The sequence below is a fragment of the Drosophila virilis genome, chromosome 2 (assembly GCF_030788295.1).
Source record: "Drosophila virilis strain 15010-1051.87 chromosome 2, Dvir_AGI_RSII-ME, whole genome shotgun sequence".
NCBI lineage: Eukaryota > Metazoa > Arthropoda > Insecta > Diptera > Drosophilidae > Drosophila > Drosophila virilis.
Genome location: NC_091544.1, coordinates 16,940,186 through 16,966,618, shown reverse-complemented (window position 1 = coordinate 16,966,618; position 26,433 = coordinate 16,940,186). Strand labels below are relative to the sequence as shown.

General features: G+C 40.8%; 3 protein-coding genes across 9 annotated transcripts; 1 reads left to right on the top strand and 2 right to left on the bottom strand.

Moving 5' to 3' along the window:
* Positions 1 to 101: 101 nt before the first annotated feature.
* Nep2 (Neprilysin 2) lies at positions 102 to 18,766 on the bottom strand. 3 transcript variants are annotated; one of them, XM_015171675.3, is made up of 11 exons: positions 16,449 to 16,586; positions 16,245 to 16,345; positions 3,573 to 4,126; positions 3,295 to 3,509; positions 3,055 to 3,231; positions 2,616 to 2,992; positions 2,424 to 2,456; positions 1,109 to 1,518; positions 801 to 1,051; positions 544 to 730; positions 102 to 479 (listed from the first exon to the last, which is right to left on the bottom strand). In XM_015171675.3, exons 2-11 carry the CDS (start codon positions 16,259 to 16,261, stop codon positions 328 to 330), a joined length of 2,373 nt encoding a protein of 790 aa, XP_015027161.1. In that variant the 5' UTR covers positions 16,262 to 16,345; positions 16,449 to 16,586; the 3' UTR covers positions 102 to 327. The 3 variants fall into 3 exon arrangements, with proteins under 3 accessions (XP_015027161.1, XP_070063509.1, XP_070063510.1); XM_070207408.1 differs by lacking the exons at positions 16,245 to 16,345; positions 16,449 to 16,586 and adding an exon at positions 18,430 to 18,766; XM_070207409.1 differs by lacking the exons at positions 2,424 to 2,456; positions 16,245 to 16,345; positions 16,449 to 16,586 and adding an exon at positions 18,430 to 18,764.
* On the top strand, positions 17,030 to 22,030 carry Wdr33 (WD repeat domain 33). Of its 2 annotated transcripts, none has more exons than XM_032437343.2 (9): positions 17,030 to 17,186; positions 17,525 to 17,857; positions 17,917 to 18,186; positions 18,241 to 18,392; positions 19,313 to 19,410; positions 19,475 to 19,601; positions 19,673 to 19,906; positions 20,460 to 20,671; positions 20,730 to 22,030. In XM_032437343.2, the coding sequence occupies exons 2-9, from the start codon at positions 17,573 to 17,575 to the stop codon at positions 21,785 to 21,787; spliced, it is 2,436 nt and encodes an 811-aa protein (XP_032293234.1). In that variant the 5' UTR covers positions 17,030 to 17,186; positions 17,525 to 17,572; the 3' UTR covers positions 21,788 to 22,030. The 2 variants fall into 2 exon arrangements, with proteins under 2 accessions (XP_032293234.1, XP_032293245.1); XM_032437354.2 differs by having other exon boundaries at positions 17,032 to 17,186; positions 17,510 to 17,857.
* A 172-nt stretch (positions 22,031 to 22,202) lies between these two features.
* Xe7 (A-kinase anchor protein 17A) lies at positions 22,203 to 26,430 on the bottom strand. 4 transcript variants are annotated; one of them, XM_015171672.3, is made up of 9 exons: positions 26,332 to 26,430; positions 25,734 to 25,922; positions 25,195 to 25,655; positions 24,880 to 25,137; positions 23,836 to 24,043; positions 23,074 to 23,774; positions 22,944 to 23,000; positions 22,813 to 22,896; positions 22,203 to 22,750 (listed from the first exon to the last, which is right to left on the bottom strand). In XM_015171672.3, the coding sequence occupies exons 2-9, from the start codon at positions 25,848 to 25,850 to the stop codon at positions 22,264 to 22,266; spliced, it is 2,373 nt and encodes a 790-aa protein (XP_015027158.1). In that variant the 5' UTR covers positions 25,851 to 25,922; positions 26,332 to 26,430; the 3' UTR covers positions 22,203 to 22,263. The 4 variants fall into 4 exon arrangements, with proteins under 4 accessions (XP_015027158.1, XP_015027160.1, XP_002053550.1 ...); XM_015171674.3 differs by having other exon boundaries at positions 25,734 to 26,425; XM_002053514.4 differs by having other exon boundaries at positions 22,813 to 22,878; positions 25,734 to 26,425.
* Between the last annotated feature and the right edge of the window lie 3 nt (positions 26,431 to 26,433).

The following is a 26,433-nucleotide window of genomic DNA, read 5'->3' as shown; positions in this document are numbered from 1 at the left end:
ATTAAATCTCATTTTCATTAGATTTGAATAATTACTAAAATTAAGTTTCTCGCTGTGATTAACTTTATAGTATAATGAAGATTCCCAAGAAAACATAGTCATACATATAAACAAAATTTATTAAATATTTTTCTTACATTATGCTCACTCAGCATAAATACGCTAGGGGTAGTAATGGTAAATCTACGTGAGATTAGCCCATAGAACGCGGGCACGATCGCTAATACATCTTTTGGAGTTTCTAAATACCGCTTTAGTTTACTACAAAGACACACATACAATCTAATATATTTTATGGAAATATAATATTTCTACTGCGGGTAGTCTCTACCACACTTCACACTTTTGCACAGGATTCATGGGGGAGCCTTCTGGACATTGGAAGTCCTTGGCAAAGTCCTTCATATTGGCCAGCGAGCCTAGCACACGGAACTCTGAGGGCGAGTGCACGCCTGTTGTAATTCTCATCTTAAGGGATTCTGCAAGTGAAATATATGTTGTTTTTAAAAATATTTAGTTAACATAATATTCTTCAACGTTTACCTTTACGATATTTGGCACACCAAGTCTGACCAGCCGAGATCCAGAACATTTGCTGAGGCGTATAGTTTAGGCCAGGCAACTTTGGCTCCGGCCCATGCTTCTCTACCCAGCGTTGATAGGCAATATACGACTCCTTCACGCCACCATTATCGGCAATATTTTCGCCTTGAGTGTTGATGCCATTCAACTGTAGAGGTGGAAAAACGTGGCCAATTAAATTACCAGTTTTACAGTGGAATACTTAAGACCAGACATACATTCAAGCCAGTTGCGTTGTCCGTATAGTTTCCATACTGTTCGATAATACACTGTGCCTTCTTAAGATAGGCCTTCTGGGTGTCCGGCTGCCACCAGTCCCGCAAGTTGCCTTTCACGTCAAACTGACGACCTTGATCATCGAAGCCGTGTGTGATTTCATGTCCAATCACATAGCCAATAGCTCCGAAATTCATGTACTTGGGTCGCTGGGCGTTAAAGAAATGGCCCTGCAGTATGCCAGCCGGGAACTCTGCAAAAGATACGATTAGTTTACGGTTAAATGTGCAACTAGGAACTCTTTACTTACGTATGCTGTTCTCCAGGGAGGAGTAGAAGGCGTTTACAATAGCTGGCCGGGCATGACGTATCCAATCTGTTTTGTTGACCGGCAGACGCAACTTGTTGAATGAATAGTCTGTGCCAAAGATGTTCATGTTCAAAAACGACTCGAAATACTTTTCCGGATTGATGTCAAGTTTCTCATAGTATTTGGCCAGTTTCTCGTTGTCCAACATCTCGTCGGGATAGCCAATGTGCGTGGCCATGCTATGAAGCTTCTCCTTGGCCTCCTTCTTCGTCTTGTCGTCCATCCAGATGACTTCATTCAGTATATCGTCAAACACCATGCGTATATCGTTGACCATTTCCAAGGCTTTCGACTTCGAGTCCTGGTTGAAATGCTTGCGAACGTAGAGCGAGCCCACGGATATGCCAAGGCTGATAGTTATATTTAATATGGATATTAGATTATGTTGATCGTTGTGAATTCATGCGATGTTGATGTGGTTTGGTTGTACCAGTTGTTGTTGTTGTTGTTGTTGTTGTTGTAGGAGTTGTTGTTGTTCAGTGCAATTTTTGATTGGTGAACAGTCGAGATTATACGTAAAAGCGGAAAATGATAATTTTCATGAGTTATTTACTTAAAACAAATAAATTGTGCTTATGTTCATACTCTAACAAACGAGGGGACCTACGAAACAAAATTAAAAAAAAAAAAACCAACAAATTTTCATTTGATCCGCAGAATATAAAAGCTCTGCAGTTCTTCAAAATACCAATATTCGACTCGCTCCCTTAGCTAGTCTGTTGCCAACTCAGCTATTTTCTAGCTAATTGATTAAGCTATATTTTTAATCTATTGCGTATCGATTATGAGAGTTTAGGGTACATCAATTTAGCTTAAGGTATTCAAATTTTAGGGGAAATTACAGCGTATGTTGATTTCATCTGTGATGCGAAAAAATCTAAAGAGGGGCTTCAAGATTCTTGTATGGATATTCCAGACAGCAAGCACGATGGGGTGTTAATACAAAAGCATCTGCAAACGCAAAATGATGAAACTTAAAAGCACACCTAGCCCAAGATGAAAGCTGAAATATTGGATGAATTTTCCCATTCAGCGCGTTAGCCTTGCGCAGGTAGCTTTTGGCCTTTTTTGTGATGACCTGCTATTCAGCTATTTTAGGCTATATTTAAAAGTGGACTCAGTGGCATTCAAATCAATATAGGTTTGTAAGTGCATGTATTGGGGATTTTGCGTGTATGCGTGTGTGGGTGTCTGTGGGATATGTAGCTGTATTCGGCCGATGAAGTAAATTTGTATGTTGAGTTTATCTAAATACCTATCAGTGTCTGCTTCGAGATCGTCACTGTCACTGTAAAAGTCACAAAGAAATCAATCAGAAAAGAAACGGAAACAAGGATAGAAAATTGCTTATTGAGCACCAGCAAAAGAGCACCTAAATGGCCAAAGCCACACACCATTTTAACAAAATAATAGGTAAAGAGGAGAAGCGCGTTGGTCATATACTAACCTGCCGGAGGCAATATCAACGCACTCCTTCCAGCGTGCCTCCTGCTCCTGACGACCGGACAGCGCTGTGGCATACTGCAGCTGCCGCTTGCGGAACTCCTCACTGAGGAAGCCAATGGAGAAGGCGTGTATGCGCCACATCATATAGTTGGCAATCACACGATTGGGCGTCTTGGCCAGCAGCTTGCCCAGCTCGTCGAAGAACGGCGGCACGGTCAGATTGATTATCTCGTCGTCCTGCACGGTGAGGCCAGCTGGCAGCAGGGCATTCATATAGTCCACCCAGTCAACGTACGGATAGGCAGCCTGCAGCTGCTTTGCGGTGCGTAGGTTGTGCAGCTCCGATGAGTTGCGACGCTTCTCATTGGGCCAGGAGATCTAAAGAGCCATTGGATTGATATTGTTATAGTCTTAGCCAGTCAGAATCTGGTTGTGCTTACGTTGGCCAGGGCAATTTCGAACTCGAGCGATGCGAGTAGTTGGGTCTTGGCTTCATCCTTGTTGGCGCCAAAAAGCACCGCAATGTCCACCATGTATTCATAATAAGCGGTAACCAGGGTTTCATTAAATCCCTTAACCAGGTACTCGCGACTCAAAGCCAATGCGGACTGATCCACCTGTATATAAGAAATTCCAAAATCGGATCAGGTGTGAAACCATCTTCAATACTCCACACCCACATCGATAATGCGCTTGGTGCTGTTCTGCAGATCCACGCCAATGGAGAAGTCAATGATGTAGTCCATGCTGAAGCCGGCCTTGCGGAATTTCTTAACCTGCTCCTGCCAGGTCCAGCTGTCGTCCGCATTCCAGCTGTCGCCTTCAATCAACGGCCAGCCGCCCAGGGATTTGGCAATCTTGGCGATTGGTGTGGCGCCCAAAGATTCAATCAACGCTGAAAGACAAAACAGGAAAGACATTGATTTTCCAGGATTCTAAGAATCAGTCAGTTACATACTCTTGTTCATGCATGCCTTGTATAGCAAATTGGGCAAACGGAAGTGTTTGGGCTCCGTGGCAGGTCGCTCGGCGGTGATGATGTCCTTGAGCTGCTCCTGCAGCTTGTCAGAGATGACGGAGAAAGTGCTGATGGATACCTTGTCGTCAGGTATGTTCTCCTCTTCAATGTAGGTGCCACAGGCGAACTCGTAGAAATTGTCGCAAGGCTCCACATCCGCCTTGATCTTGCTCAGCACCGTGGAGGCGGTGTGTATGCACTCCTTGGTCAGGCAAACGTCCTCCGAATCCGCCTTTCCTTTGGGAGCCTCAACAGACAACTTGTTCATATTGGTGGTATCGCTATGCAAAGCTGTCGCCTCCGGTGGGGCCAATGAGGGTTCTGCATCGGCTCCAGATTCGGATCCGGATCCGGATCCGGCACCTCCTTCGAACGGCTTGAGAGCATTGAATATCCAGAGGCCGAAGCCTGTGGCGGCAATCAGGAAAAGAATACCGCTCAGGATGAGCAGGCTCCGCTCCAGCTTGGTGCGTCGTCGCCACCAGTTGGGATTCCTGCCATGGAAGTAAACAAGAAATATATAAACAAACGCAACAAATAGAGAGAAGCTTAGATGCGACAAGCACATAAATCTTAATTAAAGGGCTCCCGTTCAGTGCGGGGGCCGAGTAAAAGTAAATTTCACTTTGGCTCGCTGCGCGTGGACTTGTTTTCAATTTAGCTTTTGTCGCCGCGATGTCATCGATAATCAATTCACTTTTTCTTTAGCTATCACCCGTTGGCCATCTCGTTTATCTTGTGTTGGCCTCGCGGCTGCTTCGGCTTTAAACTTGTTTATCAACATTGCCCCCTATGCAGCCGCAAAGAGCAGCCACACTGTGCAACAAATTCGAGTTGTCACTCGTCGTAAATCGCTAAGCACACGGCTTCTGCGAAAATTTCACTTTTACAGTTCATGTCAAAAGCTAAGCTAAACGGGATTAATAATGCCGCGCCGAACATTGAATACTCTTGCTATCTCGATTCTCTAATACTTATTAAATAAACGTCTAAAATAATAAAAGTGAGCTTTTTGAATGCGAATTAATTCTAAATAACAAAATAATATGATCATAAGAAACCTCAGAGCTGTTGCCTCAGAAAAAACATTGGCCCTAATAAGCCGAATCTGAAAAACTCTCATTGGCTTATATTAGATATACTATTAATATTATATAAAAGCATTCCACGTTATTTTCACAAAATTAGAGCATGTCGTCTGTCTGAGGAACTTTTGAAATTGTCCGTTTCTGAAATATTTGGATAAGATTTAACTAAATGGCTTGTCTGATCTAATTGATCATTAATGCAGAGATTGTTAAAAACTTATTTAAGGATTTGCAATGAGCCAAGACAAGTCAAAACAAAAACAAAAGGCAAATCAAACAGCTTAATTTTCAATTTGATAACTGTGGAACTTTTTTCCTATTTGGCGTTAATTGACGTTTCATTTATTTTGGCTTCCTGATATGAAGGCCACATTTGGGATAAACACAAATAAAAATATTATAAAAACTGAGTGCGGCAGGCAAATACATATTAATTATCAAACAATCTATAATTGATTTTTTTTTTTTACAAAAATAAAACCTGTTGCACAGTGTATGTTAATTGGCCACTTCCTTCCGATTAGCAAATGTCTGGTGAATTTGGTCATTTTGCAAGAGTTGTTTTTGAACGTAAATAGATATCGGCGCGCCAAGAAAACTGGTTACATTTTGTGGGCCAGTTTTGAAAACAGATACGATGAGCATTTTGAGCTTTCTGAGTTTTAGGCGACGGAGATCGCTCAAACACCAAATGTTTGAGAGATATACAAAATATACGTCCCCGCACACACGCACACACGCGGACACACACATACAGGTCATGTTAATGTTAGCCAATGTTTTAGTGCCAAACCATTTCCGTGGCTGATGATTTTTTAGCACGCTTCAATTACGTCTGAAAATTAAGAAATAATGATGCGCACTAAAGCCAGATGTTATGAGCTGTTGTTGGCGCCGATGCAAACCCGAATCCGCTTTTAATGAGCGATTAAGCCAGGCTCTATAAATCTATTTATGGCTGATTACATACATTATTTGGTTATTTTGAAATCGCATGGCCGAATGGACCAAAGGTCAGCATACATTCATGTGTATATATATACCATATACCTTGTACTAACTGCTAAAGCGAGTCGTGTGCGGTCAGTTTTTGATTTTATCACTGGGTTCTGAATTTCTCTGTAAATATATATAAATATCGTTGACAGTTGTCCGAATGTCCGAATATTGAAAAGCTACATTTTTACGAGGCTGCAAATAACAGAACTTTCTTTAATACTACCCTACTATTCGATTCTCATAACTTAAAGTAACACATAAGTCTTATTATTATTATGCTCGCCATCTAATAACCTTTATCTATGTGCTAAGAGCTCTTTATCTTGCTTTCTCTTTTCCCCGATCATTTTTTCAACTCGGGCTTTTACTCTAAGTCTCACATCTTTTAATCATTTGTACATATAAAAGTCTGCTTCCCTTCTGCTAAGCGATGTTAATAAAGTAATCGTGCGTGTGTTTTTTATTGAGGAAGAATATTTGTAACGTCAAATACTAGCTACAGTCAAAAAATTATATAATATTTCACAACCTACAACCTTTGTTGTAACTTGTTCGCATTGAAACAGATAGACGGATAGACGGACATGGATATATTATTAACTCGGCTGTACAAGTGGATCTAGAATCTATATACTCCATGGGGTCGAAGATGTCACAACTGTAATGCCTTCTACAAGATATTCTATCTTTACACTTTCGCCAAATTAAACTAGATGTGTTCCTGAAAAATTATTTAAAAATGTTCTACTTATCAAAATTGCTTTTACTTTTCAAGTTGACATGCTCGAAAAAACAGTGTAAATAGGGCACGCGCTTCAGCTTTTGGCCAATAATCTGATTGCAAAACACAACCAAATGCACAGCCACAAATACATATAAAAGAGGAACAGCATCATGAATACTAGCCTAGCCGCATTCAAAACAATTATTTTGTTTAATGTGGCTGAACCTTTGCTATTGTTAAAGGCACAAAACGGAGCACTCGCCAATAGGCAGCCAACAACAAAGTCGCATCAATGTGAGCAATAAACCAAATGACAGCCTCGACATGGAAAAAAAAAAATGAAATTAAATTTAACAAATTGTTGCTGCGGCATTTTATTTAACATGTTACACGATGTTGTTAGCTACACAAGTGTATTTATGGGAAAAGCATTTGAAAATTAATTTTATAGAAGTCAACAAAGTGTTTGTCAAGTTCATGTTGCATTCATAATTAAAAATTGAAGCAATATTTGTCTTAATGATTTGCGCGTTGCAAAAAAAACGAATCGAACAAAAGGCAATTCTTATAATTACAGCCAGAGAAAAAATATTAAATCACAAGAATGAAAAAAAAAAAAAACAAAAAATAAATAAATAATCATACGCAGCGTTTAACCAGTTTGTAAATATGGTGTTGAGCGTTTTTGCCACGAGTTAAGAATTCGTTTAATTGTGCATTATGTAAATTGGGCAGCTTTAGCAATTGCTTGGACAAAGTTGAATGACTTTCACGCCAAATCATTTTGCGGAAAACAAACAAATATTAAGGTTGTGCTTCAATTTTAAGTTCAACCACGATCTTAATAAACGACTAATCCATACCCTGGGCCCTGATTGTGCCTGCTGTATGTGTAGTTGATCTACATTCTTTCCTATTGCATATATCTATTCCTGCTTATTTTCACTTGTTTAAGTGATTTCAGTTCCACTTTCAGCAATTTTTTCCCAACTTGTTTTTAGGTGAACTGCTCATTATTTAAGCGCTGTTTGGCTTTTTAATTGTATACAAACGATAATTATAATTGATTGTTTTGGGGAAGAAATAGACAACAAGTATTTCGTTTGAGCAAAAAAATGTCGGTCCGAGCAAGTTTTATTTAACGCACAAGCAGACATTTCGGAGAAGTTTTTTTAGCTTGTAAAATTCGTGAATGATCAGTAAACGTGTGTGTTTTGTGTTAATGAGATAAAAAGTAAATATTTGGATTGCATAATGATATAAAAATAATCGCACATATTGCTTGGGAAAAGCTTTTTTCAATTCAGTTGCTCATCTGCAATAGAGATCGTGGCTGGAACTGGACTCCCATGTATCCTGTTTAATGTTTGATGCGTTCCGGAACTTAGGATAAGTCTCATCGCAAATGACAAAAGTCATTGTCTGAGAAATGTCGGAACACGTTTCTCAAAACACGATTACGAAAAAGGGAGCAAATGTAAACGTGAATTTATTGATTATAAATATTATGACGAGAGTAATTCGTGCAATTAACTTATTGTCTAATATCGCTGCCCATTAACTATCCAATTAGTTGGATGCAAATCGTGCCTGACCATTGGCAACATCATCCCATCCATTTCTTCCAATCCATTAGGCACGAAGCTCTTACCGCATACAGAATTCACGATCCGTAGCATCCATTCGAGAAGTGTTCTCAGAATTTACAATTTTGCTAACCATTTCCCGTAGGCTGTGGCAATTATTATGATACGGCATTTGCCTCGTTTATGCAACTGCTATTGATTTTCGCATTGTCATTGCCAGAGCGTCGCGGCTGCGTCTTATCAGCGATATCAGCTGCCTCTTCATATCAAATCCATACAACACGAGTGTCTGTATCTGTATCTGTATCTGTATCTGTAACTGTAACTGTATCTGTATCTTTATCTTTATCTGTATCTGTATCTGTATCTGTATCTGCATTTGAATCTGTAGCTGACTTGGCATATGGTGGGTGTGCTGCGAGTGATGTGAATTTTTTTATTTTATTTATGAACATATTGCCCAGGTACTCCTGCTGCTGCTGCTGCTGCTGGCTGTGTGCACTGGCAACTTTGTACAAGTGTCGCTATTGGGGGGCGTGTCAATGGGCGCCGGTTTCAAGCTGTGCTTTTGTCTATGAGTTGCCCAATAAATGTGTCAAGTGCAGACGGCGCTTTGCCATTGACGTGCGACACTTTGCCGTCAACTACAACTCGCACACACTCACGTACACACCCGCACACACACACACACACAGTTGCTGCTTACATTGCTTACTTTTAGGGCGTTTATTTGCCATATATCCATATTTCTTATTGTTGCTATTATTATTATTTGTTATTTGAATATATATTTTCGTCGTCTTTATTTGTATTCAACACTCTGATTGACACCAGAAATTTCAATAGGTTTTTTTGGGATAACGCTTTAAAATTTAGACTGACGTTCGCACTTCCTCTCGCATAGCACTTTTGTGCCTGAACAAATGCGAATTTAATAGCTTCAGATACATTTGTAGCACTATCTGTCATGTTTCTCTGAGCTGTTCGAATGGTTTTTCAAAACATCTGTGAAACTACGCGCTTATGTTAAGTGGTAGACCCAGTCGGAATCAAACGATAGGCGGCTTTACCCGGCTTAACTAAGCATTTAAATGCTTATGTGTTAAAAATCAACTTTCGGTTAGTCTACCAGGGAGCTTCACCTGGCATTTAGAGTAGTTCACTTTGAAAAATGCGTGCAACACGCAAAATATGTGTTTTTTTCATTTATTTTCCACTAATTTATGTGGATTTCAGCAAACATAGATACTACATACAGCACATACCGAAATTAACTTCTGTAAACAAGCTGATCATCAATCATCAGTCAATCAAGCAATCAGCAAAAAACAGTTACCTACTAAGTAATCTATTTGAAACCCTTGTCAACACTCTGGTCTACACGGATTTATGGTGTAAGTCAACTGTGATCTATACAATTTTGTGCTCAACTCAGCTAAATCATTCACCCTGCTTATTTATACACTCATTCAGTTTGGTGTGATTATAGATTGTGATTTTGGAGGTACTCACTCGCATTATTTACTAATCTTCGAATGTCAGTCAAGCTTTCTAGCTATACACACAGAACTGAGTCATTCGCTAGAGCTATTTTCGCACGGCAATATTAGCCGCACATAAAACACATCCCATATGATTTATATGCCATAAACCGATGTGTTGTAATACATAAAATTGAACTAAACTTAAATTTGTAAATATTTTTAAGGGCTTTCGAGCGGAGATCGTTTGACTCAGCAGCAATGATGAATTTTAGAGTAGGTTTTTTCTTTTTTTTTTGGCTTGTCAAAAACTGACAAAGGTATTGTGTATGTCGAAGCTAGGGGTTCGCTGTAAAATGTAGAAACAAGCAGCACATGGGCTCGTCCATCAAGGCGAGTGGCCTTTGCGAGCCGAAGCTGCTGTCAGTCAGACTTTCTTATTCATATTTGTTGTTGTTATTGTTTTCTGCGATATTCGTAAAGCCCAAACAAACTAAAAGCAGCGACAAATTGCCTTCCAAGTGTTAATTTGTGCCACAGACACAATTACCTAATACATTTTAATTACGCCCGACTTGGGCCCGAGATACTATAAGATGAGACTGGGGCACGATGGGTTTTTGTCTGTCTGCCTGTCATTTGTTATTGTTGTTATAGTTGTTTTTAGTCGCTGTTTGCAGTTGTATTAACTTTTTTAATTGCTCGCAATATTAGAGCTGTCATATCATTTAAGCAACTGCGTGTGCGCTCATTAAAGCCAAAGGAATGCAGCCGCAACACATACAAAAACTCAATTTTATATGCTGATAACACGAGAAATCACGAAGAAATATCTTGAGAATGCAGCTCGGCGGGAGTTATTGATAGGGCTATGAATTCTAAGGCAACAGCTAGCAAAGATTCTCAAATGTACAAAAAGTGACAATAAAAATGAAAATCTGAATTGAAAATGAAAATCCAAAATCTTCTAAGATCGACATAAATGCGATCGAAACTCGGCAAGCCAGAAAGAACATTTGTCTTTTGGCAGATTAGATACGCCTGATCAGTTAACCATTCGAATTAGCTGCCACAATCCTGTAGCAGGGCTCAAACCAATTTTTGATTTACAATTGCCCGTAGAAATGAAAATATTGACAGACAAAGTACATCATTTTCACATTCAAAATACGGGCTAAATTTGATCGCCGCCTATTTACCAAATGTGGCTGAATAAATCCAATGACTGGGCCCAAAGTTATCTGTACTTTGAAGCTAGGTCTTTATAATAGGATTTTGCTTTGAACCGGATTTCGATTTGGCTGTTTGAACTGGTTAAAACGTTTTTCTAATAAATATGCTACACGCTCCAAAATGTATCTATGCTAGACATTATAATTGGGACTGTGAAAAGGTGCGCCTAAGAATTTAATGAGTCCGTCAATACGAAAATAAAAACGAATTTATTTTGTGCTTACATACGAAGTCAGCATTGTGTAAATGTTAACTTATGAATTTCTTAAAGAAATATATTGAAATAAATAGTTTTAAAAATAGGTTATCTCAATTGACTAGCCAATCTGTTTGTGTCTACGCCTCACAACGAACCCCACGCTTTGGTGTACGTAATATCTGTCAGTTTTTACAAGCTGTAAAAACACTGAATAATATTTAAAAAAGTAAGCTCCATTTTTCATTGGACGCATAACAGAACTGCGAGTTATGGCATATAAATCATATAGATTGTGTTTCTTTTAGGCACATACCGAAGTGAGCTTTGTGCTTATTATAAAATTACAAATATTGAACGAATCGCTTGAAAGTTATGTTAATTAAAATATTTAAATATATAAAAAAGATTTGTATATGCATAGAATATAGATATATGTCAACCCAATACCGGATATTAACGCCTGCGAACCTAGACAATGCTAGATCCATACTGAGGTTCGAACCCGGATTGTTGTTGTTTTCCATTTGCCTCAATGGCTGATCCCTGCCGTACAAAAAAAATATTAAAAGCTATATACATGTATATATATATATATACATATATATATATATATATGAACACCATTAACATTACAAACATTAACATCAATAGTCACATTTACAAAAGCGTTGAGAATAATAATATTTACATGAACATTGCAGACAAAATAAAAAAACAAGCTCTTAAGAGATCTTAAGAATATGGACTTGCTTTGATTTGGTGTTAGGTCTCTTTGAATGGAAATAATACAAAATATATAAAACGATTTCGAAGAAACTGGAAAGTTTAAAACTTCGATGGAATCAGCAAATGATTTCGGTATTTGGATGTGCTCAAGAAATCTTCAAATGGAAATCATTTTCCGTAACTTTCTCTCTGTATTTCTCTGGCTGTGTCTCTAAACGCGGCTTAAACTTGAAATTGCGCTGTCTAAAGTGCATTATTTTTATTAGATCTTGTCCCTAAGTCGCATTAGCGAGCAAAGCAAAGCCAAGGCCTTTTAGTGCGCTTTGAAATCTATTTATCAACAGGACGCAGGCAATTTGCCAGCAGGAAGAAATCAGCGACAATGCAATTGCCTAGGGGCTGTGGGCGTGCCAGGAAGTTGGTGCCTTTTAAAAGGCTGCCAGGTGGGCAGGAAAAGCGAGCGGAAATTCAATGAAAACTGCAGCGGCAGTTGCCATTTGCTGCGCTTCAGCATCACGGCCAGCCGCATAAATAACGGTAATATGGCAGGGTTGCCAAATACTTAAAAAAAAACAAAAATAAATGTACAGTTCAACAAAAACTCACAGATAACAGCCCGAGACGCCAAGGCTGCCATATGTCAAAATGTCTCAGAGAGTTTTTCATTGATATTCGACGATGCGTTTTGCATGCTAAACGAAATGGAAATATATGTTATTTAATTTATTATTATTTTTTTTTTTTTTGGGTGCGTGCCCGCTCTTTAGTCAAGCGTATTGCCAATTATACGACGGAGTCGCATAAACAAACCCAATGGCAGGGCGAATCATTAAATATGCATTCGGCATTTAGTGTCTACAAAAGGCCAGCGAAATTTCCACCTTAAATATTGACCTCAAAATTATTGTACAATTGTATTTACATTGTATTTCAAATGTTTTATAACCAATATCAGCTGGAGCTTGAAACTTGAGAGTGTTACTGAAAAACAATGAGAACAACCTGAATAGATATTATTCATTGGCAATGTATGCGAACAATTGAAGATTCACAGGAATGCGTGCCTATTAAAAATACATTTTTTCTATAGATACTTTTTTAGAAGAGTTCTTCTTAACTTCTCACGTTTCTAACAACGAAGTTCAATGAAAGTCTACCAGATGTTGGGTTAAATCACATAAAGCTTGAATCACAGAAGCCTTCTTATATAATATATTTGAGATAATTCTCAGTCAACTCGACGCGTGCCCGAATTTAAAGTGCTGGAGGCACGTACGAAGTACGAAGTCTTCCCGGTTCCAGAAATCCCACACAAATCCTCTTTGGCCCCATCAAATCACCGCAATTATGTACGAAACAAGCAAGTACACGTAATGTCTTTCGATGAGAGAGCGACTGCAACCTGAGCTGGAGCTGGAGCTGGAGATTTGACAACATCAATCACCTGGCTTGACAAATGCCCCGCATTACACTCGGATTGTTCATTATGTGTGGGGTGAGTAATAAAGGCGTTTACGCCAAGAAGTCAAAGACCGGGCCTATTACGTGCGCTACACGCTCCAAAATTTACTGCAATTACGCATCAAGATTGGGGCAGGGCATTTGGCATTTCTTTTGGCCTGCTTTTCAAAGATTTACGTCGGCTATAAGGAAGCACACGATGCGGCCGAAGAATCGCACAGAAGAATTTCATAAACTCGTCAAAACAAACACAATTAACTTACTTAGGCAACAAAAAGAAGTTGTTATCTCGATAATTTGAATTTTTGGACAGGTGTTATTACAGTCTAGTAATTTGGCACACATGAAAGAATTTTCTTTCTTTGCTAAGAATTGCGCCGTATTGAAATTATCCAAATAAAACCGTTCAATATCATCTATATAAGAGTCAACTACAATATCAATATTTGGTGCTCGTTCTGTGCAATCCAGACCAATCCTCAGCAAGAAGCATATGATCTCTAGATTCAGGACACAGTAAAAATAATTATATCTCGAATACCATTCGATTTAAACCCAGTGGATCATGCCCTTCTCTAGCTACAGCCTTATTAAGCAGAACATTAGAATGGAACTGAGATCCACAATAAATCATTTCCCAAAAGCTTTGCTTTATATTTCGGGATTTGGCGGCATTCGCAAAGGATCTAGCATATATATCACTGAGCGTGATTTTTGTGTTCAAAACTGAGGAAACTGTTTTTCTAATTTTCATTTTTCCTCCAACAATGAAAAATTGAAAGCGGTTTACATTCTTCAACAACGAATAAGCATACCGATCTGCCTTCCCGCAACCAATCCAAGGTTTATAAATATTTGCGGGTCAAGGCAATACGTTAACCTCGAACATCGACCGACTGGAAAGACGACGGACATACGCGAAATATTATTTTTAAAAAGTCGGTGGACATTTGTTTACATTTAGTGGCCGTTTTATGGCTGCGGCAATAAGAGCATCTGTGTGAAAGTGAGCATTGAAATGTGTGGGTTAATTAATTTGCCGCACATCTATATAAACAGTGCGTTCGAGATTGTTTAGCTGATAAGCCCAGCAGCCCCATCCCCAACACCCTACACACTAGTCACGCAGTGTACAAATATGGCTAAAAGGGTATGTGGCATAGTTTGTTTAGATTGCAACACATTATGCTCGATGCAAGCCCCTTAGGTGGGCATGTAGGTCTTGAGGGCGTGGCAGATTTCAACCGCAAGCCTCACCTTCAGCTGAAATAGCTGTACAAAAGAAACGCAGCCGCATGGCCAAATGACTGACCATAATTGGAGTTGCAGTTGCAGTTGCAGTCGCTGCCGCTGCCGCTGCCGCTGCCGCTGCTGAAGTCGCTGCTTTTGACCACGTTAAGGTCTGCGTGCATTTAATTATGCAATTTGAGCAAATAAGCAACTACAGCAACAACAACGACAACAACAACAACAACGACAGTCAAAAACAATGCACACACAATATATACACCAATAAAAAACTGCGTTGGCCCAAGACTTTAGTTCTTGGCTGATTTCGCGTTGATTTGGCTGGCCTAAATACCGCTCAAAGAAATCAAATAAACACTCAGTTTTAAGAATTAGTCAAAAGCTGTAAAACCGGTAAGGCACTTTTATCTAAAAACCTGGCATAGGTGTGAATTTGTTTTTATATTTATCGGACAAAGACTTTTTTTGTGAGTCTATTTAGATGAATGTGTTTGTAACATTTAGTTTGCCAGCCAGTCAGAAATATTTTCAAGCTTAAAACAAAAGCAATAAATGTCGTTTAAACATTATGCAGATGACAAAAAAAAAAACAAAAAGCGCCAAATTTTTGGCTGACTCGCGCAAATATTTTGCTGATATTATGAAACATTTTCTTAAGAGAGCCTTCCACAACTCTAAATGCATTGTCTTCGAAGTAAAAAGCTGTGGTTTTTTTTTTTTAAAGCAGCATGCACTGCATTTTAGTTAAATAATTAAAAGTAAAGTAAAGTAAAGAATATCTTTATCTTTATTCTAAAAAGTTGGCAGATCAAAATCTCTACACAATTATAATTTAAATAAATAATTCCAGCTAAGTCTGACTAAAATTCACGAAAAAAAAAATTACTCAAGCATAATTTTTTTTTTTTTCCAACAAAAATTCTCGAATTTAGAATTTATTACGACCAGGAAATGAGAAAGCCATTTCAAAGAGACTCTTTTTAGTCACGTATATTGCTAAATTGTTGCCACAAGGCTTTTTCTAAAGAATCATGTGAAAAACATAAAGCTAAGCAAACGCATCTGAACAATTAGCGGGACTTGGTATATATACAAAAAGTCGATGCATGTGAGAGCTAACATTGCACGAATCATAGAAAATAATCGCAGCTCTTTTTCATATACTATATTAAATGTAATTAAATAAGTTGTGTAAATAAATACAGTTATAATATATGTAATATATCATTATATATATATATATATATATATTGTTGGCATGACAACACGGCAATAATTTTCAAATAACATGCGCTAGATAGAAGTTTGGGAAAATATGATAATATAATAAATAGAAACAGTTGAGCAAAGAAACACGTTACATTGAAAGGGTTGGGCTAATGAAAACTTTAAATGTTGAAAACGACCAGCAGAAAAATTGATAAAAAATAGTATGCAACTTTTTGGCTTTATAATTTCTGATCAAATTTAAAACTTTTTGATTTTTGTTTTTTAAACAGCATATTTATGGTTAATAAACACTGCAATTGCAAGGCAAACATGATTTAAAAAAAGAAAAGGGAACTTGTTAAGAATTAAGCGAGTTTTTGGATCAAAACAAAACCGAAATATGAACAAGATTGAGTAGAAAAAGACAACTGGTCCGCGTCCAGTTTTCTTAATCCCAAATCGAACTACCCGGAACGTGTTTTAAATAAACATGCGCAACTTTCTTTTTTGTTTGACGCGCTTACAAATATTGTACAATCGAGTGGGAATGGGCAGGCAGGCAGAAATGGACATAAAACAGAGATAACGAAAATGCAGTAGTACAAAATTCAATTCAAATATAATTCCCATTTGTGTGGGAATGATGACAACAACTTACTTAATAACTGTTTGCATGTTAACCGTTTTAACAATATTGATTTAAGCGCAAGCTGCAATTTGTTGTATCTTTTACGTGAACGTTAACGAGACGCTGTTTAGCTGTTGGAGATAAATTATTTTCATTTAGTTGACATTCAAAAGGCAAATAACTTTTAAAGTCAAAAATCAAAACAAAACACAATTAATTAAATGATTAATTTACACAGCGCTCAACACAGTTATTTGAATTGAACTGCCAATTATAATATGGTATCAACTCAATGCTAGTATGAACTCAACAACGAACGACGACCTACTGAGCCCACGAACGCAAGCGCAGGTGTATATAAAAGTTGTTAGCCCAAAGCCCGGTTTAGAGATGCACTAGTTGTACACCCCAAAAAGTAGTTATGTTATCGATAATGATTTTTCTATATCGATAGTGAACCATATCAATGTTGTCGTCGCTAAGCACTACTGCAAACATGTTTGCAGTCTCTCTCTCTCTCTATTACATGAATGTTATGACACTGTTATTAATATTACACTGTTAAATATTAGGGAGACAATTTGTGTGATTATATTAAATTTCGTCGCATTATTCTTTTTTATTACATCCATTAAGCTGGTTCTTATTTTTGAGTTATTACCAATGCACATTTGGAAAAGTTGAACGACGTACTCGTTACTTTCATTTCAGATTCCCGGCAAAAAAAAGGCGCTTTCTGTTCGATAAGCAAAATGTTAATTTCGAACGAACAAAAAATAAAACTAACCAAATGAACAACAATCGAATCAGTTCATTTGTTCAGTTTAGTGAGTCGTTCGACAGAACTCATTCCGAACGCATCAGTACAACTCTAATCCACGCGACCAATTTAATTAAAATAAAAGAAGATTAAATAGCTAAATACTATGAACATTGTTTGGTAGACAAAATGACTAAGCACTAGAACAACAAGTAAGTTAATAAGATAAGAACACACCAGCAAAAAATGAGCAGAAAATCAGCTACACACGTTTCACATGCGTCTGCGTGTATATGGGTGTGCGTGCATTTTTCTCCGATCGAGTTCAAATATATGAATTGTTGCAATTATGCTAATGTGAATTTAATTGTTTGTTGCACGGTTTGAATATCGGATACAGCAACAAATGTTGCTACTGAGTTCAATGTTTTTCCTTTTCAACACAATTGCAAAACACAAATCGTAGCAGTCTGCAAAAATCGAAATCGAACTAAAGAACTGGTTCTGCTAATTTAATACAATATCCGTACTTAAGAAATTTTCTTTAAAGGAGGAAAGCAAGAATTTAGCAAATACGGCGCTCAAATCGGTAACAGCCATGGACCTATCTCAGCCGCCGCCACAGCTGTTGACGGCGCCATCGGCGCTGGCAACGAATTTCACATCGATGCCGCCGCCGTCAATGGGCGGCCAGCACTACAGACACTACCACCCTCATCATGGAGCCGGCAAGCAGGGCTATAATCACTTCAAGCCCTTCATGCCTGGTGGGTTTCAACGTCCCTTTGGCATGTCCCAGGATGACTTCGATGGCAAGCGGCTGCGCAAGAGCGTCATGCGTAAAACGGTTGACTATAATGCATCCATTATCAAGGCGCTGGAGGTGAGTGTCCAAGATGAGTATAATTAGTACACAATTAATGTTTAACTCTCGTTGGTTAGGCTCGCCTCTGGCAGCGCGACTATAGGGATCGATTAGCACTGCAGCCGGACAGCATTTATGTGCCACAGATGCTACCACCCTCCAGCTCTCTGGATAATCCGGCAAATGCGATAACGACACGTTTCGTCAAAACGGCCACAAACAAAATGCGTTGTCCAATCTTTACGCTTGCCTGGACGCCAGAGGGCAGACGTTTGGTAACGGGCGCCAGCTCCGGCGAGTTTACGCTTTGGAATGGCCTCACCTTTAACTTCGAGACTATTCTGCAGGTGAGTGTCTGTCAGATCAGCAAAGAGCAAATTTATACAAAATACCTAATCTAGGCCCACGACATTGCCGTACGCACGATGGTGTGGTCGCATAATGACAGCTGGATGGTAACGGGCGATCATGGCGGCTATGTGAAGTATTGGCAATCGAACATGAATAACGTGAAGATGTATCAGGCGCACAAGGAGGCGATTAGGGGAATAAGGTATTGCCTAATGATTGTAATTGTCAATTGTATTTACCATTTCGCAGCCGCTGTTGCCGCAAGCATGAGGCCACCACCGAACCACCCAAAGTTAGCTCGTTTACAGTTGCGCAGTGGCAGTTTAGCATGCAAATCTCTTAATGCTCTCCTCCTCGCCATCGTCACCTGGGCCCTGGGTCGTGTGTTCAGTTGCAGTTAGTTTGTTAGCCGCTAGTTTCGTTGCGATTCGTTTCGTGTTTCCTTTCGGGGGCTGTTGCAAATATATAACTCAATAAAGCCGTAACTTGAGCAACAAGCCAGGTCTCTCGATTCTCTGTTTAGCTAGCGAATATTCCCGTGCGCGCAGTATTTTCCCGTATAGTTCCAATAGTCAAGACTAAGTTAAAAAAAAAAAAATAATAACCATTCTAAGAATGTATTTACCACTGTGATTTCTAGCCTTAACACTAAAAAGACTGTCAATAATTAAATTCAATTGAATAAATTATTTTTGAAATTGTGTCAAGATATGCAAAACAAAATTCATACCAGAAATACAATAAAGGCAAACTAACAAAAAAAAAATCAAAAACAATTTTGCACAATTTTATTTGCGCGCCGTGGCCAACAACAAACAAATAAAATGCGAAAAGCAAACATTTTATATACAAATTCGGGGGTTCGAGTGTTTTCTTTATCGCCTGCTGCTGCTGCTGCTGCTGCTGAGGGGCAGACAAGGAGAGAGTGAGCGAGAGCGACAAAGAGCGCGCCGGCAGTCAAATTTTTGCGAGGCTCATGATTACAATTGCAGGCTTCACTTCTCTATTACACACGTACTCACACACGCACGCACATCTATATTATATTTGTGTTTCGTTTCCATATTTCTAACCTCGCTGTGTCTCTCCGATTCCGAATCATTCCAAACACCCCAACCGCAGTTTTAGTCCTACGGATAGCAAATTTGTCAGCGGTAGCGACGATGGAACTCTTCGCATTTGGGACTTTATGCGCTGCCAGGAGGAGCGAGTGTTGCGCGGTAAGTACCACAAAACCCTAACCCGCCATCCTAGTCCAACCATTAACTGATCACTTGGTTGCAGGTCACGGCGCGGATGTCAAATGCGTGCATTGGCATCCACAGAAGGCGATGATCGTCAGCGGCAGCAAGGACAACCAGCAGCCCATTAAAATCTGGGATCCAAAGAGTGGCATTGCGCTGGCCACGCTGTAAGTAGAGTTCCGCTCAACAATTCGATTTATTTCATTACTGATTCATTAAACCCTGGCATATCCTGCAGCCATGCCCACAAATCGACTGTTATGGATCTCAAATGGAACGACAATGGCAATTGGCTGGTTACAGCCTCGCGTGACCATCTGCTCAAACTGTTTGACATTCGTAATCTGCGCGAAGAGGTGCAAGTTTTTCGCGGTCACAAGAAGGAGGCCAGCTCTGTGTCTTGGCATCCCATACACGAAGGCCTATTCTGCTCTGGCGGCTCGGATGGTTCCATACTCTTTTGGAACGTGGGGTGCGTTTATCAAGCGGATTTTCTACTTTTATCAACAATGACATAGCATTACCCCTTTTAAGGACTTTTTTTTTATATTGTTTGCCTGCCTGGGATCTGTTATTTAAAACCCTGTCTCTAAAACTTGTCTTAATCTTTTCCTTCCTCAGCATATATTACAATAGCATAAGTCTGACAAACTTTTAGATAATTCATTCCACTATTGGGCAAAACGTGAAGACAGAGTCTGTTTAGTATTTCTCTGATCAGCTGAATAGAATATATAACATTTCAAATTTATCCGATCGGCTTAAAACTTACGTGTTTTAGATAATCTAGTCAATAGAAGGTTAAAAAGATAAGAAGTACATTTTTAGAATTTGACAACTTTTCTAATAATTATAAGCGTACTTAATTAGTTGGTATAGAAATATTTAAAAGAAGTACTGATGATCAGCTTATAGTTTAACTAACATTTGTTGGGCTTTATGAAGAAGGTATTTAGAGGTATTCTGTGTGTACTTAAAGAGAGCTTTTTCTATAAAAATTAATTGATAATTTGTATAATTTTTAGAACGGACAAGGAAATTGGTTGTGTTGAGACGGCGCACGACAGCATAGTGTGGACACTCGCCTGGCATCCGCTAGGCCACATTCTGTGCTCAGGCTCTAATGATCACACTATCAAATTCTGGACACGCAACCGACCTGGAGATCTGATGCGTGACAAGTACAATTTGAATACACTTCCTGCCAGCTTAGCTGCCCTAGATGAGTGCGAATATGGTATGTAACTAGAAGCATTCTAGCAAGAACAATTGATTTAATTATGAATCACTCACAGATGATGCCGTGATACCTGGTATGGGACCCGAGGATAAGGTGGAGTTTACTGAAAGCCTAACGGCGGACAAGGGCTTCATACCGGGCCTGGATCTGGATGCCGGCAGCAGGGCGGCTAACGATCGCGATCGCGAGAAGAAAGTGCCCTACAGCAAGCCCATACCACGCAATTTCCAGGTGCAATGGGCAGGACCGCGTCGAGCCGACGACCCGAGCGTGCTTAGTATACACGACGAGCTGGCGGCGCGTGAGTCCAAAGACTCAAGTAACGGCCTAACCCACCAGCAAATCAGCGAAAACACGCTCGAAGGCATCCTAGCCAGCGGCATGCTGAACGGCCTTGACCCCCAGACGATCGTTGGGGTCTTTGTCTATGGGCGCTTCATACGCGTGCATCCAGACTCGCGACTAATGGGCGCCATTCGGCAGGGCGCCGAGTACCTGAATAAGTACATTGATTCTGGCAAATTGGAGGAGTTGCGTGATGTCGTACCCGTGCGAGAGCGAGAACGAGAGCGTTCCAGATCTCTTTCGCCGACCGTGGAGACGGCGCAGGCACGCAGTGAGGTATCGCCGCCGCTCAAAAAATCACGATTTGAGCCGCGCCAGCATAATGCCCAACTGGTGTGTGTGCGTGAGCTCCTGCTGCTAAAGAAGCCTTTCCTGCCGTCGCTGCTGACCGTCAAGGCGCAACAGCCGAAGACGGAATTCATCGACGAGCCCTCAAGCTACGGCAGCGGTTCACCCATGGACCAGTCCACGCGCGAGGAAACGAATCGACCTAATCCCTGGGCCTCCAATGCACCCTGGTCAAACTATGGCAATGGAAATGGAAGCGGCTCTGCCAATCAGAATGGCTATAACAACAATGGAGGTGACAGCTTCAATGACCGGGATCGGGAACAGTTCCAAAAGAGTAGTAACAGCAGCAACAACAACAACAACAACAACAGCAGTGGGCAGCAACGCCGAAGACGGGGCAACAACGGTGGCTCTGGCGGTGGAGGGGGAGGCGGCGGTGGGCGAAATCGGGGCCGAAACAACAACAGACGGTTTTAGTCCAGCACCCAACTTGACGCACCAACACAGCAACAACGGCAACAAACACACACATACACATTCTGTAAACACACAAGAGAATCAAATATTTACTTGGCATGGCAAAGTCAACTCCATATTAAGCTTAACACGATTTATATTAATTTAGAACTATTAGAAAACACAATGGATTGTAAATTGTAACTGCAGCTTGCTTGTATTTTTAGCCGGGCGGCATCGATAAAACTAAACCGATTAATTGACTATCGATAGTTTCATTGTAGGGGCAAATGCAATTGGGCGCGCCGCCACATTCTATCGAGCGGAAGTGGTGCAAGGTGCATTTCCGCTGCGATATTCAATAATTCCATAGCGAATATTGGTGCAAATTAAAAGAGAGCAGACAAAAATTTGTAAGCGATATGGTGCTATAATGTACATGGTTTTAACTTAATATTTTATTGTGAACTGTGTCATTTATGTAATGTAAAATTATGCTATGCGGCTATAGAATTGCGTCGACTGCTTCGCTTGCTACTGCCATGTCTTTTACGTTCATCGTCTGCCTCTATCTCCTCTTCCGCTGTTGACCGGTTGGTATCTGGATCGGCGGTATGAGCATCCGCATCTGTTTGGTCGCTCTTGCGCTGATGCCGAAACGTCTGTTTTATCTCGCGCACCTCCTCTCGCATGCGATCCTTGGTGTGCTGCTCAATGGTTCGCTGTATGTGCTCCGCGGAGGCCACTAGCTTGTCAGCCTCAAGAACGATGCGTTTCGATGAATTGCTGCGGCTGCGGCTGCGACTACGGCTATGACTGCGACGCTCACGGCGCGAATTGGAGCGCTTCGAGTGTGTGTGGGATCGGGAACGGGAACGTGAGTAGCTGCTGGAGCGTGAACGTCGAGTTGATGCCAATTTGCGATTCTTGCGCTGCGCCGGCGTTTTGCTGCGACTGCGCGAATGTGAACGACTGTGGCTGCGTCTAAGCAAAACATAGAGAGTAATATTCAAAACAGAACTCGTTAAAAAAAACCCCATGCCTACCTGGAGCGCGATGAGTAAGAGGACTTGCGGTAATTGGAGCGACTGCGGCTGCGTGAATGTGAACGCCTGGAACGACAAATTAGACTACACATATATTGCAATGGAAGATAATCCGTTCCAGTTCTACTTACCGACGTCCACGCGAACGACTGCGACTGCGCGAATAGGAGCTGGACCGTGAACGATTTCTATAGTAAATATATATATATATATATACGTAGGCATACAAATAGATCAACCAATATCAGAGAGATCACTCACCTGCCGCGCGAGGACTTATGGTAGTAGTCATCGTCGCCATCGCCTTCGTCATAGCGATCGCCATCGTAGTGCTTGGGATTATAGTAGGAGGAGGAGTGAGAGTCGTAGCCAATTCGACTGCCCCGCATGCCGCGACCTCGTCCGCGGCCGCGCGGACGCGGCGCAAAGCCGCGATAATTGCTAGACACGGGAAACGGCGGTGGACCGGGTGCACGATATAGTGCTGCCCCGGGAAATACGGTCGGCATGCCGTAGCCAAACATGGAAAGCGATTGCATCCATTCGCTGGCTGCCTCCGCATTATACGCTGCAGCCGCAGCTGTGCCCGGTACAGCGCCCGCGGCCAAAGCAGCCGTTACAGCCTTGAACGGATTGAGTACCACATTCGCATTGGCACTGGCCGTCTGAGCAGCTACTGCTGCAGGTACACTGGCGTCCACAATCCTGCCATTGACCTTATGTCCTTTGTTACCAATCGTGCCTTCTTCCTCGCTGCTGGCTGCGGCGGTGCCGCTGCTCTTCTTAGACTTGCTCTTGAGCAGGCCCATGAGCGGAGTATTGCTTTTGATCTCCTGGACAAGCTTGCGCTGATCACAGACTAGTTTCTCCGTGGCACTCTTGTACTTTTCCACCAGCCGACCGCGCTGCACATCTTTCGCCTCATCATGTTGGGCACTATGCGATTTTCGCTTTTGTTTAAGCTGAGAGGGCAGAAGAGATTAAAATAAGGTTGGAATTACGTTTAACTGTGGCCCAACTCACCTGTATCCGCTCGAATACCTGCTCCAGGATGCGTATGCTCTCTAGCTTTCGCTGCGCTATCATCAGTTTGCGCTCCTCGATGCGTATCTTTTGCGAGATCTCCACTTGGCCGCGCTCCTGTATCTTTTTCAGATGCTTCTCCTTTCGCTTCTCTTCACGCTCTCGCTGTTTCTCCAACTCGGCTAATTTCAATTGTTCTTGCTTTTGCCTGTAAATTTTGTGCAATTTTGCGCATGTTTTTGTTTTGTTTTGTTTTTGCTAAAAACTTGTTATTGTTTCGTCTAGAAGAGGCAGAAAACTGTGTAGCTCGCCAAATTTGCCACAAATAGCCGACTATATATGCTCTTTATTACACATACGATGAAGATAAATAGTCGACTAGATATGCTCTATATAATATATACGATAAAGATAGGTAACTAAGGAACAGAAAATGAAACCGATGGAATTCCAAAGACTGAACTTTCAAATCAAAGCGAATTGCAACGCGAATATTTTCAACAGCATCCAAACTATAGCTAAAATGCTTGATATGTTTGAATAGAAATAGTTAGTGTTTTTTGGAGTGCCAACTATTGAATATTTCCATACTTAACATTGGATACTATATCACAAATAATTTGATGCAGATGAGATGCTGCTCCTACACAAATAAAAGCAAGTGCGTAATTGCTGAATTTAGTTAAGGTATCTTGTGTGCTCTTGACGAATTGTGCCTACTTTATCAGGATAGCTTTAAGACTGAGTTTAGTTTAGAAAAAGACATATGGATGAAAGGACATACGGAAATGGCAATTGGCAGTCGTTAATACGGATTAATATAAAGTAAGATAGATTAGCTTCACGGCTCGAACCAATGCCTTGCATTTGGGTTTGGTATTTGGGCACATGGTTTTATATAGATACTGTTTCCTGCGCTATCCTGACAATGACAATTTCGCTTAACTAGTTAGCCCGGCTGTTGCAATCGGCTTGCTATTGTTTTAATTTTCAGCATTCGGTTTCATTGTCTGCCTGCGTACACAAACATGATTTAAGTCAAACCTTTCGCGATCCTCCAGCTCCGCTTGTTTCTTTCTTTCGCGCTCGCGCTCTTCATCCTCAGCCTGAGCCTTAGCAATGCAGCGTTTCCGCATGCGCTCGCGCCGCTGTACGTGCGAATCACTCAGATGCTTCTGTTTGTCAAAGTTGACGTTAATGTTGATGGCCTGTGTCTTGTCCACAAACTTGCGCACCAACTTGGTGCTCCTGAACTCGTCCATCGCACGCACAAAGCTCGAGTATTCCTCGAATTGCACATAGCTGTAAATGTAACCAGTTAGGGACTACAGTAAATCCTCCATTGATGCGGCTACTCACGCTTCAAAGAGCACATCCTGCTCAAAGCTAAACGTTCTCATGCCGCTGATATCCGACTGCATGCTCTTTCTATACGGATCGCAGATGGGTATATCAACTGTACGCACGCGCCCGAACTTCTCGAAGATGCGTTTGAAGATGCTCTCGCTGGGTTTCACATGCTCGTCGTTTTCGGCATGGCGCGCACAGAACCAGCGTATGGGCAGGTGCGTGATATGTATAGTGTCCGGTCGCTCGCCCGCCTTCATCTCGTCCATGTTGCGGGCATCCCGAAAATATGAGTCCCAGTCGTGGCGGGTGGGAAACTCATCCTTAGTCTCGGTGCAGCGCACACGAAAGGCGTCACTGAAGCCAGACAAGCGCAAGGCAACGCCGTCCAAGCGCTCAATGGCCAAACGTAAGCGCTTGCGCTCGTCCAGCTCCGCCTCGAAACGTATGTAGTTAACGGTGCTCTTGGAGACCTGAAAAAGATACAACAGTTAATACCAGCTGCAAAGAACACATCGATTCTCCTTTCTCTTCTCGCCAGCCACACTTACCTTAAGCACCAAAAATTTATCCGGCTTGAGTTCTGCACTGAGTTTATCCATTATCTCTAGGTTGGAAACGGATTTTCCGGTTTTGATTTTTTCGGGCAATGCAACTGATATTTGCATTTTTGCCAACGGCTTGAGGTACAAACTGTGCGGCAGATACAGCGGCGTGCAGTCCGCAACATTTTCTATAGTCTGAATGTTGATCATTGTTTTATAGGGTATTTTTGTTGTATGTGTTTTTTTTATTTTTATATAATTTAATTAGGGTAAAATACAAATAGTAAAAATGATATAAAAAAAAAAAAAACAAAATATATAAACTATTTATAAAGTTAGAATCCTGTGTGTATGTGTTTATAGGATGTGTGTGTGTGTGTGTTGTGTGTGTGTGTGTTGTGTGTGTGTGTCGTTTGTGTGTGTGTGTCGTTTGTGTGTACGTGAAATTTGTGTGTGTTCCCCGCCCGTTGCCCTGGCCTAAATCCGATGATGACGATTTTTCAAAGGTGTGTGTGTCTCTGCCGCTAAAATGGTATCTATGTTTATTTTATAACGAAATCGTCACCACGGTGGTAGATCTACTTAAAACTAATAATATTATGACTTTTTATTGCCAAGTTTTTCCTAAAAACGAGGCACTATAAAATTTTTCACTTTGCTGCTTTTGCACTTTTTTAACTGCTAGAGATGAGAGCAATATCGCCGT